This window comes from Aedes albopictus, chromosome 3, assembly GCF_035046485.1.
Source record: "Aedes albopictus strain Foshan chromosome 3, AalbF5, whole genome shotgun sequence".
In the NCBI taxonomy this organism is placed as follows: domain Eukaryota; kingdom Metazoa; phylum Arthropoda; class Insecta; order Diptera; family Culicidae; genus Aedes; species Aedes albopictus.
In genome coordinates, this window is record NC_085138.1 from 306,243,609 (window position 1) to 306,257,215 (window position 13,607).

Here is a 13,607-nt window from a genome sequence, read left to right on the forward strand (position 1 = left end):
TGACAAACTAATAAATAATTTCCTAAAATAATGATTGAAGAAATGCTTGATGAAGTCTTAGAAGGAATTTTAAAGGGTTTGTATTAAATACGTTATTTTTTTCTAGCCAAACACTATGGTCCACACTTATATCGAAAATTTTGTATGGGCAAAAGTGTATGAGGTGGCAGGGTGGTGTCTTAGATGGCGAAAAATGATTCTGCGTAGTTTATGGACAGCGCCTCATGGTTTTTTGGAAAAAATCCAAAGGAGTTTTCATAGAAATTGCAATATGAATTATTGGAAGAATACCTAACGCAACCTTTGCAGATATTCCTGGAGGAATTGTTAAGAGACTTTCTCTAGTATTCCTAAGACGATTTTTAAAGGCTTTTTTGAAGGAACATCGAATCCGGAAGCACTTTTTGAAAGTCCTATTCCTATTTTTGAAAGTTCATATTCCTTTTGAGTTCTTATTCATTCATTTTCTCAGATGTATTTCTATAGGAATCCTTCAAAGATATAAGGATAATTTTCTAACAATATCGTGGAAGATTTTCGGATGAAACTGTAGAAGGATTCTTTCTCCTCTGTTTCGTTGTGTTGTGTTGTTCCTTGCTGTGCATGTATCGTTCCTGTACAAGGTGAGTATCGCAGTCCAGCACATTCATGTCAAAGCATTTTCAATACTGTAATTTCCACTTGGCTTGGTCAGCCAAAGCAAAAATCAAGAAATTGACGCGAATAACTTAGTCTTGAAAAAAATACGTTCATCAGTAAAATATTATTGAATACTGAATTATATGATCCAATGGGGTGGTGTTTCACATCATCTTTCTTTAAAAAGGTGGAAGACCATCCCTTTACTGTCTTAAGTCTACCATTAGCGTGGGACACAAAAAGACATTTTACTCCTGTACACTTTTTGAGTTCCATTTTGGTCCCATATTAACTGTGCAAAATTTCAGATCGATCGGAGAAACTATATTTTAGCGCCAGCTATTTAAAGTTTTCATACGATTTAGTATGGGGAAAATCACTTTTTCAAAGAAAAATCGACACAGGTTGCCCCTTAACCCCTAAAAATAAACTGACTAATGATTTCTCTTGGAAATTTTACGAGGAACCAACCCTCCGAAGACCGCAAAGCGATCTGAGGTATGTGGAAAAAGTTATTGACTGAAAACCGAATGGCATGCAAACGCTGTTTAACATGTAAGGAATAACAATAAATAATAAAATCTCGTTATTTTATCGATCGGGTGGGGCCTAATAACTTTTTCCACGAACGTTGCATCGATTTGCGATCTTCGGAGATCTGATTCCTAGCAGTGTTGCGAATACTCACTAGCAAAAAATTATACTCACTTGCTTCTATCTCAGTCCAGAAGCATGCTATCAAAAAATGATGTTTGAAGGGGTTTTAGATTGTAGTTTAATCTAAAAGTTTGCCGAATAAAGTAAAGGTCTCAGACGCATGCCAAAACCGTGAGAGAGCTGTGAGTACACGGTGAGTATAAATTACACGAATTTTACTCACCTCGTACTCACAGCTCTCTCACAACTTTGGTATGCGTCTGCGACCTTTACTTTATTCGGCAAACTTTTAGATTAAACTACAATCTAAAAGCCCTTTTAACATCATTTTTTGATAGCATGCTTCTGGACTGAGATAGAAGCAAATGAGTATCACTCTTGCAAGTGAGTATTCGCAACACTGATTCCTAGTAAAGTATTCTACAGAAATCATTCATCGACTTATTTTTAGGGATCTAGGGGTGACTCCTAGCGATTTTTCTTTGCAGGAGTAAAATTTCCCCATAGTATATCGTATGAAAACTAAGAATGGCGGGCGCTAAAATATAGTTTTTCCGATCGATCTGAAATTTTGCACAGTTGATATGGGACCAAAGTGGATCTCAAAAAGTATACAGGAACTTGAGTTTTTCCATTTTTTGTATTTTCCCATATAAACCGTGTACCAGGCTATCTACCATGCCACTCTCCACTCATCATCATCAACAACAACGATGATGACGCCGACAACGGCGAAGACGTCGGCAAAGAATAAGACGGTTGAAGACGAATCACCCACCCCATCCACCCACGCCCATCAGACGCGCTGGCTGGAGCTACACATTTTGTTTTTCTTTAAAACTTTTCACCTCCCTCCAACATCATGCATACATACAGGGTGTTAGGTTCCTGAGTGCAAACTTTTTAAAGGGTGATAGAGGACCATAAATGGTGAAAAAATTTGTTCTACGCATATAGTCAAATCTCAACCGTTACGTAGTTATTGAACTCTCCATGTTTTTGACTATTATTGCCATAGCTGGTTATAACTTGTAATTGGTCAAACTTATCGCAGTTTTTAGACCCTTATTCGAAAGATTATTGAATTTTCTATCAAATGGCATCTTTCAACCAATTGGTTTAGTTAAATAACTAAGTTTTCTAGACCAAATAGCTCAAAAGTAGTGTGTTTTAATTTGTTTTTGTCAATTATCTTTTAAAAATGCGTAATAAATTAAAATTCTTTCTTTGGCAAAGTTGTGGCTCCTAATCCACTCTTCAATTCGTTCGTTGACACCAAATTTCTATCTCTTATCGTTTTCTTGCAATTTTGATTTAAGTATCGCATTTCAAATCATAAATTTGCAACTGTCAAGGTAAGCACTTGTTTTGGGCACTGCGCCGCACAATTAAATCAATATTGCAAGAAAACGATGAAAGCTAGAAGTTTGGTGTCAAAGAACGAATTGTAGAGTGGAACAGGGGCCACAACTTTGCCAAAGAAAGAATTTTAATTCATTACGCATTTTCAAAAGATAATTGACAAAATCAAATTAAAACTCACTACTTTTGAGCTATTTGGTCTAGAAAACTTAGTTATTAAACTAAACCAATTGGTTGAAAGATGCCATTTGATAGAAAATTCAATAACCTTTCGAATAAGGGTCTAAAAACTGCGATAAGTTTGACCATTTTCAAATTATAGCCAGCTAAGGCAATAATAGTCAAAAAACATGGAGAGTTCAATAACTACGTAACGGTTGAGATTTGACCATATGCGTAGAACAATTTTTTTCACCATTTATGGTCCTCTATCACCTTTTAAAAAGTTTGCACTCAGGAACCTAACACCCTGTACATACACTCATACACTCCAGCCTGAGATACAGCGACTAACTCGCACGTTTCTCATTAGGCAAAGACTGGGTGGCGATGCGGTGGTCGGGCGCCAACGCGCCGTATCGAAGACGGTACACATAAAATCCTTGCCCCGTACGCGAGAGATGAAAAAAGGGAAAATTAAAAGTATTTCTGTGTTCGTGTGCGATGTTGGAAGCAGCAGCAGCAGCATCGTCATTATGGCCACCCTTGCGGAAAGCGTCGACGGGAGGAAGCAGTAGTGGGTGGCCGGCCGGACGTGTGTTTGCCCGGCTCTGACTGACTGAAGGAGAGTGTGTCTTTTACGCGTAAATGAGAAAAAGCTAAGACCAAGTTCTTAATAAGATGTATACGAGCACCGTCTTCGGTGGCGATGGCAGCGCAACGGCCGGCGATGTTGAGCTGTTGGATGCTGCAAATGAGAAGGGATGCTGTCGCCGTCATAGCAACGCGAACCGAGGCGGCTCATATAAGAAACAACGGTTTTGAGGTCCTGCCACTAGCGTGAGGGGACAGGGGGTGAGAAGGGGTGAGGATTGAAGGCAAACACGGCTCACCGTCTTTGCCGGCGTCGTCGTCGTCGTCGTCATCGTCGGGTAGTTGAAGGAAGTTTTCTTTTGATTTTTCGAGGGTATTATAAATGAGAGAAGGGAAAAATGCTCTGCTGCGACAGTACGTTTGGGGTGAGGAAAGGTCCTAATGAAGAAGTTTACGAAGGGTTCCAAATTGGTAAAAAGGGTTATGAGATGCAGGAACATACTGGCTGAATCGGCGGAATTTCTTCGATTCATTGAATGCATAATAGAGGATTTGAATTGAATTTGAAGGGGAACAGATTCGTAATATTTTCATGAATAACATTGCAAATGCTTATGCTAATTGAGGCGTTCCACGGAGTCATGTCAGTCGATCCTGAGCGACCATTTCAAAAATATCTGAAACTTTGCACAGTTTTTCAATTTCATCTAAATCGCCATTTTTCGATATCAAATTTTTATTTTGAATCACGACTAACTTTTCAAAAGGGTGTATGCGAAAATAGTTCAAAAATATTCTAAAAGCTGCACAGCAAAAACGGATTGTTCGATTGTTATGAATTTTTCAGCAAAGTTAGATAACTAAATGATGATTCCTAAGAAAATATACACTGTAAAAAATTTCTTTTTTTACTTTAAAAAAATATGATCTTTGTCACAAAAACTCAAATATCTCAAAACCCTATCTTTTTACCAACGTCAATTTTTTAGGGAAAATGGCCCATTATATCAGCTATCTACCATAAAATTGTGGTGATGGTAAACTGATAAACAAAAAAGTTATAACATTTCAAACATTTCACAATTTTTACATTTAGTAACAAAAAAATTTTTTTTTCTGTGTAAATTATTTCGAGAATTATATGTTGATGCTGATTTTATTGTAAAGGCTACCGCCTGAATTAAACAAGTTGTTTTCATGATATTTTTGTTTGATTATTCATAATTACTATAGTATCTATTTGAAACTTAGACGCGATCCAGTGTTGTGATCAAAAATATTGAGAGTGTCATACTTTTTATTGTACGTGACTGGTGAAAAGTTCCCTTGATAGCGTTGAAAAGCTGTTGATCATAAGAAAAATGGAATTAAACTTATTTTTAAGACGAAAGCTGCATAATAAAAGTTTTATATATTCGCGTATACGTCTAGTTGATCTGCAAAAAAAATACCTCTTAGAGAACAGACTTTATGATCGGAAGAATGCGAGTAACTTCAACAACAACAAATGCATGAGAGGTACATACCACAGACAAACAGACGAAACGCCTAGAATAATTTTCGTGAAAATCCATCGCCCAGTTCCCACTACCACCACCTGGTGGAAATGTTTCACGAAACACTGCGTTGTGCAATATCGTCATCAGAAGGCGCTAGTGTGAAACGTCAAACGCAAAGAAAAACGATGGGCACTCTTCTGGTCATGAAAGCCACAACCAAGATTCAAAATGATCGTTAAAGGCGTGGTCAATGAAAATTTCGTCAGTGTTACGTTTGTTTGTCTGTATACATACCATGACAATGCTCACGAAAAAGCAAAAAAAAATACTACCGCTATGGATATTAAAAATTTTCTAGTAATTTTTTTCTTCAGCCAAGTAAACAACACCAAACTAGTCAGTTAAAACTAATAAGTGATTTTGTTTATTATAATCTAACGAACAACATGAACAATCGCTTTCTCAAAGGTCTTCAACTCAACGCTCTCTTGTAGACCGTTTGATGAAAAAAAATGTTCAAAAGAGTTACGAAATCTCACCGAAAGCACCATAGATAAACTGGTTATGCCCAAATTGAATACAAATTTACGCATTTGCACGTCCTGCCGTCTAGACTTTGACAGACGAGCCATCTGAGAAATTGCCAGAAGTGCTAAGTGCAGAGAGTCATGCCACCATACCATCAGCGACATCTGTTTAAACAATATAATCACGCCCCTTTTCAAAAATGCTTTGAAATATACTTCAACATCTATACCCATTTCAATATTTTTAACGTTGCAAAACACGCTTTCACCATTCATCTTGAAGAAGAGGGAAAACACTTGTCCTCAAATGTAACAGCAAATTAATGAATAAACGATCAATGCGCGGAGGGCGTGATAAAATCGGAACATTACTGTACATATAATATACATAATACATAATAAAAACAGCTTGTTCTACTCACGCAAGGCCATTAACAATGAAATCAGCATCAAACTGCGATTTCCGGCCGAAATAATTTACACTAAAAAAAAATTATTACTAAATGTGAAAATTGTGAAATGTTTGAATTGTCAAAACTTTTTTGTTTATTAGTTTATTATCACCAAATTTTTATGGTAGATTGCTAATCTGCCGTAATTCTGCAAAGTGACGTAAGCGACATTGATAGTTTTGGCCCATTTTTTGGTTATTATGCATAAAACTCTTGCTCATCCTTTAAGTTTCTTTCCAAATATGATAGATTACGATTAGATCTTGCATTCTAATACAGCAGGAATACCACAGTGTTATTCTCACCCCAGATATTATAAATAATATACCAAAAAATATCGAAATTTTGAATGGCGCTTACGTCACTTTTCAGAATTACTGCAGTAGTACAATGGACCGGTTTCCTTAAAAAAAATACGTTGGTCAAAAGATAGGGTTTTGAGATATTTGAGTTTTTGTGACAAAAATGATATTTTTTAATGTTAAAAAAATATTTTTTTTCACAGTGTATATTTTCTTAGGAAATACCATTTAGTTATCTAACTTTGCTGAACAATAAAATCAGCATCAAACTGCGATTTCTGACCGAAATAATTTACACAGAAAAAAATATTTACCAAATGTGATGTTCGTGAACCCTATCCACGAATTTGAATCATGAGCCACCTATATGTGAACTCTTCGGTTACAACATCAACAGTCCCCTCGTTCAAAATCGAATATATTTTGGAGCTACATCTTGCGGATGGTAGCATGGCGGCGCACCTTCTTCCGCTGGACCTTGATTATAAAAGGAACACTGTGACAGGTGGAAGCTCTCTTTTTATGCTGCAAAGGTGGACATCGGACGTCAACGAATAGGTGTAGCCAAAACAAAGTGAAAATTAGAAGTAGAAGTTAGAAAAGTGAAGTTTTGTTAAAAGTTAAGTTGAAATAGAAGTTAAAAGTAATAAAGTGAGTTTTCGTTAAGTATTTCGCGTGTGAATTACCTACCAGAGTAGTGTTTGCCGCCATCCGAGTGCCATCCTTGGGAAACGTGCCTGAAAGAAAGAAGATTACTTACCGTCGTGGGAACCATCCGATTTTGTCTCTTCGCCGCTGCTCGCTGCGTTATCCATTGGTCCTTCGAGCCGGATGCGTTGACCTCCGCTATTCCGGTGATTCTGCATTCTGTGAGCCGCTATCACAGCCTCTAGAACCTTCTGGAAGGTTCCCCTACGGACCCGCCATCTTTCCCCCTGGATCGGTTGCAGTTCAGCTGAATTTGATTGTTCAAGGCAATAAAATTGCCTCAAGAAGATTCCATCATGTCCACCGAGCGCCGCATAAAGGCTCTCAAGCTGAGATTGAAGAGCCTAATGACATCGCTTAACAACATCAAGGTGTTCGTCGATGACTTCGACGAAGAAACTCAGCTCAACGAGGTTCCGGTCCGTTTGGAAAATCTAACCAAACTTTGGTCGGATTATAGTACCGTTCAGAACGAACTGGAGTCGCTCGACGAAACGTCCCTGGACACACACCTGAAGGATCGAACCACTCTTGAAACGACGTATTATCAGGTCAAGGGCTTCTTGCTGGCCCATAATAAAATGCCAATTAACCAGTACCCAAGTTCTCCAACTCATTCAGAAACGCATTTCCCTTCGTCGGCATCGCAGGTGCGATTGCCGGATGTAAAACTGCCGGTCTTCGACGGGAAATTGGAAAATTGGCTAAACTTTCACGACCTGTATATTTCGCTCGTCCATTCTGCTACGGGGCTTTCCAATATCCAGAAATTTTATTACTTACGGTCGTCGCTGTCGAGTGCCGCACTTCAGCTAATACAAACAATCCCTATCAGCGCGAACAATTATCCGGTAGCATGGAAACTGCTATTGAATCACTTCCAAAATCCAGCACGACTAAAACAGTCGTATGTAGATGCACTGTTCGACTTTTCTCCTCTGAAACGTGAATCTGCAGCAGAACTCCACAGCCTTGTGGAAAAATTTGAAGCCAATGTGAAGGTGCTCCAGCAGCTTGGCGAACGCACGGAGTTCTGGGACGTGTTGTTAATTCGGATGCTCAGTTTGCGCCTCGACCCAACCACCCGAAGGGACTGGGAGGAGTACTCTTCTTCCAAAGGAGCTGTCATCTTCAAGGACTTGATTACGTTTCTTCAGCGTCGTGTGACTGTCCTTCAGTCCATCAATTCAAAGCCTATCGACCTTCAACTCTTCACCCAGCAGAAGAAACCAGTTCAACGGACCGTCTCTAGCCATGGAGCCAGCCAGGTCAACCCTCGTAAGTGCATCGCATGTTCAGAAAATCATCCGCTCTACATGTGCCAAAGCTTTTCTAAGATGTCAGCCGAGGAGAAGGAAAAGGAAGTTCGTCGGCACCAACTCTGTCGAAACTGCCTTAGAAAGGGTCACCAATCCAAGGAGTGCTCATCATCTACCAATTGCCGTAAGTGTCGCGGCAGACATCATAGCCTACTTTGCGCAAACGACTCGTCATCCTCTACCCCGAAGCCTGCCAATTCAATGCAATCCAAGCCACCAGTCGTTACTACTCCGGTCAGCGATTCTCCGACTACCTCGGTATCCGCGAACCTTGCCGAATCGATCAGTTGTGCCTCCACTGGTCACCGCCAGAAAACCGTCCTCCTGGCCACTGCCGTTATTATTCTCGTTGATGACAATGGCGTTGAACACGTTGGTCGAGCCCTCTTGGATTCAGGCAGCGAATGTTGCTTTGTAACTGAGAGTTTTTCACAACACATCAAGGCGCAACGGAAACGCATCCACCTACCAATCAGTGGGATCGGACAGGCAGCCACACATGCAAGACAGAAGTTTACGTCCACCGTTCGTTCCCGTGTTGGAGCCTATTCCGCCGATGTTGAATTCCTCGTCCTACCAAGGGTTACAATTGATTTACCAGCAGCTGCGGTCGATACTTCGACCTGGGACCTGCCTCCAGGCTTGCAACTAGCAGATCCATCGTTTGACAATACCAATCCCATTGACATTATTATCGGTGCGGAAATATTCTTCGAATTGTTTCGTGTTCCAGGACGGATTTCCTTGGGTGATCATCTTCCGGTGCTTATCAATTCTGCTTTTGGTTGGGTGGTCTCGGGAAAATCCTCAACTAGCGTATCCACCTCGCCTGTCGTCGCTAACCTCGCCACCGTAGCTGATGTCCACCGGCTGATGGAAAAATTTTGGACAATAGAAGAAAGTGTCTCTACATCATACTCTGTCGAAGAACAAGCCACTGAGGACCATTTCCTGCAGACTGTATCCCGCACATCAGAGGGCAGGTATGTCGTAAGATTGCCGTTCAAAACCGAGATTCTACCCCACGTCAGCGACAACCGTCGCACTGCCGTTCGCCGTCTACACTTTCTGACAAATCGACTTGACCGCAACCCGGAGTTTCGCCAACAATACAAGGAATTCATCGACGAATATAGAGACCTCGGACATATGCAGCGCACCCACGACTATGAGGACCCATCTATCAATCACTATTATCTTCCTCACCATGCTGTGGTACGGGAAGACAGCAGCACTACGAAATTGCGGGTCGTCTTCGATGCGTCCTGTAAGACGCCAACAGGACCCTCATTAAACGACGCGCTCATGGTCGGGCCAACAGTGCAGGAGGACATTCGATCAATTACGATGCGATCTAGGAAACATCAGATCATGATCGTCGCAGATATCAAAATGATGTATAGGCAAGTTATCGTGGACCCCAGAGACACCCCAATGCAACTCATCGTGTGGAAACCAGCTCCCGACCAACCCATGGAAACGTATGAGTTGAAGACCGTTACGTATGGAACAGCTAGTGCGCCGTTCCTAGCCACTCGGGTGTTAAAACAACTGGCGGATGATGAAGGCTCACAATTCCCGATAGCTGCATCAGTTTTGAAAAAGGACTTCTACGTCGATGATCTCTTTTCCGGTGGTCGAAATGCAGCAGAAGTCATCAAACTCCGAGACCAGCTAGAAGCTCTTCTGGCAAAGGGTGGATTCCAATTACGGAAATGGGCGTCGAATGACGAATCCGTTCTTGAAGGTATTCCCAATGAAAATCGAGCTGTGAAACCTTCCGTCGAGCTTGACCAGGACCAGGTGATTAAAACTCTCGGGCTGCATTGGGAACCCGCGACGGACTGTTTGCGATACCGAATTGAACTGCCACCGGAGAGGACCGACCAGCCCCTTACTAAACGGCAAACGTTGTCCCTCATCGCTCGACTGTACGACCCGCTCGGTTTAGTGGGACCCGTGGTAACAACCGCGAAGGTTTTCATGCAAAACCTATGGACACTGAAGGACGACAATGGAACGCCATGGAGTTGGGATCGAGAGTTGCCATCGGAATATCGAGCACATTGGAAAAGGTACCAGGAACTACTACCGATGCTCAACAATCTTCGTATCGAGCGATGCATTTTACTTCCATGTGCTGAAACAGTGCAAATCCACATATTCTCGGATGCCTCCCAGATTGCTTACGGTGCCTGCGCCTACATAAGGTCCATTGATGCGGTCGGTTCGATCAAAGTTGCTCTTCTAACGTCGAAGTCTAGGGTGGCCCCTCTAAAGCGAACCAGCATTCCTCGTCTCGAACTATGCGGAGCATTGGTGGCTGCGGAATTGTACGAAAAAGTGAAGTCATCCTTGCAGATCGACGCAGAATGTTTCTTCTGGGTGGACAGTACCATTGTGCTCTCCTGGCTGAACGCTTCGCCTTCCGTGTGGACAACATTCGTGGCTAACCGAACATCAAAGATTCAACTTGCTACCAAAAACTGCAGATGGAATCATGTGGCCGGGGTGGAGAATCCAGCAGATTGCGTTTCACGAGGGCTTCCTGCAGACGTTATAATGGATACCGATCTCTGGTGGCACGGACCAAAATGGCTCCAACAACAGCAATCCTGCTGGCCAATACCCGAGACCACCGATAATCATCCTTCAGAAGCGATGATTGAAGCTCGTCGAACATCGATTGCAACCGCATTGGCCTCCACTGAACCATCATTTGCTGACCAGCTTGCCGAAAGAACTTCTAACTACCAACGTTTGGTTCGAATTGTTGCATTTTGCCGGCGTTTTATTCACAATTGCCAGAAATTACCCAGCAGAGACTCACCATCGACAGCTCTACAGATTGACGAGCTAAGCGAAGCCGAAACCATAATGCTACGCCTTGTCCAGCAACAATCATTTCCAGAGGAGTGGAAACAGCTCGAAAATTCATTACCTGTCGCCTCGAAATCTCGCCTGAAATGGTTCCATCCCTTCTTGTCAACGGAGCGACTAATACGGGTCGGTGGTCGACTTGGAAAGTCTGGGATGCCGTACGACACTAAACACCCAATTCTTCTACCATCATCGCACCCCATTTCGCTACTTTTAGTCCGCAGCTACCATGAAAGGCACCTCCATGCTGCAACACAATTGCTGGTGAACCTGCTGCGACAACGGTACTGGGTTATAGGGGCCAGGAAATTAGCCAAACGGGTCACCCATAATTGCATTACCTGCTGCCGAGCACGTCCAAGGTTGATACAGCAGTTCATGGCTGAGCTTCCAGCATCCAGAATCACGGCGAGTCGTCCTTTCACTATCACAGGAGTGGACTATTGGGGACCCATCCTACTAGCACCCACTCATCGAAGAGCATCTCCAAGAAAGGCCTACGTCGCTATCTTTATCTGCTTCAGCACAAAGGCAGTACATATAGAGCTTGTAGCAGACCTAAGCACTTCCAAATTCATACAAGCATTCCGTCGATTCGTATCTCGCCGTGGATTGTGTTCCGAATTGCACAGCGACAACGGCCGAAACTTCGTCGGCGCCGCGAGAGAGCTGCGTGACCTTGTCAACAGCACAGCACACCGAAACTCTATCGCCCAGGAATGCACTAACCAAGGCATTCGCTGGTTCTTCAATCCCCCAAAAGCTTCCCACTTCGGAGGTCTTTGGGAATCCGCTATTTGGTCTGCTCAAAAACACTTCGTACGTGTCGTCGGAACTCACAAACTCGCCATTGATGACATGGAAACATTACTGTGTCAAATCGAATGCTGCTTAAATTCACGCCCTATCGTACCTCTCAGCGATGACCCATCCGACTATGAACCTCTCACTCCGGGGCATTTCTTGACGGGATCGCTGCTGAAAACTGTTCCAGACAGGGACCTCAGCAGTATTCCAATGAATCGGCTTCACAGATGGCAACAGGTACAGAAGCTATTCCAGGACCTTTGGAAGCGGTGGCATCAGGAATACTTATCCACTCTTCAACCGCGCGCAAGATGGTGCAATCCTCCCGTGCCACTTGCGAAGGATCAACTTGTCATACTGCGCGACGAAAATGCAGCCCCAATGCACTGGTCGATGGCGAGAATTCATGAGGTACATCCAGGTTCCGACGGAGTAATCCGAGTTGTGACGGTTCAGACTCCCACTGGTCGATATGTGCGCCCTGTGTCAAAATTTTGCCTCCTACCGACATCTCCAGACCAAACAACGAAGGAAATGAACCACATCAGCTCTTCAATCGGAATGCCAGCAATCCAACGCTCTTCAGATCCAGAAACCTACAATGAGAATTTAAATGCCCTTCATTAGAGGGGACAAGGTAAGCACCTGTCCAATCTAATCAAATTTATCAAAACCCGCTACCGGGTCTAATGTTTACAGATCAACTCCATCATGTTTGTTGTCATCACGTCACCACCAATCGTCGCTTTGACGTCTATTCATTCATCGAGCTGTCATCTTTCATCGACCACCCATCCATCGATTATGCTGCATGGGCCAACGAAGGACGATCGACACCTGCACGGAAAACCAAATGATACCCAAATGAGAAGCGGAATGGAAATTGATTTCGTCGTTGCCATTGAAGTGCCAGAAACAGCGTTCCTGAGGGGCCAGCATGTTCGTGAACCCTATCCACGAATTTGAATCATGAGCCACCTATATGTGAACTCTTCGGTTACAACATCAACAGTCCCCTCGTTCAAAATCGAATATATTTTGGAGCTACATCTTGCGGATGGTAGCATGGCGGCGCACCTTCTTCCGCTGGACCTTGATTATAAAAGGAACACTGTGACAGGTGGAAGCTCTCTTTTTATGCTGCAAAGGTGGACATCGGACGTCAACGAATAGGTGTAGCCAAAACAAAGTGAAAATTAGAAGTAGAAGTTAGAAAAGTGAAGTTTTGTTAAAAGTTAAGTTGAAATAGAAGTTAAAAGTAATAAAGTGTGTTTTCGTTAAGTATTTCGCGTGTGAATTACCTACCAGAGTAGTGTTTGCCGCCATCCGAGTGCCATCCTTGGGAAACGTGCCTGAAAGAAAGAAGATTACTTACCGTCGTGGGAACCATCCGATTTTGTCTCTTCGCCGCTGCTCGCTGCGTTATCCATGTGAAAATAGTGAAATGTTTGAAATGTTATAACTTTTTTGTTTATTAGTTTACCATCACCAAATATTTATGGTAGATTGCTAATACAATGGACCGTCTTTCCCAAAAAAATTACGATGATAAAAAGATAGGGTTTTGAGATATTTGAGTTTTTGTGACAAAAATGATATTTTTTAATATTAAAAAATATGTTTTTTCACAGTGTATATTTTCTTAGGAAATACCATTTAGTTATCTAACTTTGCTGAAAAATTCATAGCAATCGAACGAACC

At 42.3% G+C, this 13,607-nt stretch overlaps 1 protein-coding gene across 1 annotated transcript; it reads left to right on the forward strand.

Annotated features, from left to right (window-relative positions):
• The first annotated feature begins 7,195 nt into the window (after positions 1–7,195).
• LOC134290798 (uncharacterized) lies at positions 7,196–10,863 on the forward strand. Its single transcript, XM_062857999.1, has 2 exons — positions 7,196–10,648; positions 10,711–10,863. Exons 1-2 carry the CDS (start codon positions 7,196–7,198, stop codon positions 10,861–10,863), a joined length of 3,606 nt encoding a protein of 1,201 aa, XP_062713983.1.
• Positions 10,864–13,607: the final 2,744 nt, after the last annotated feature.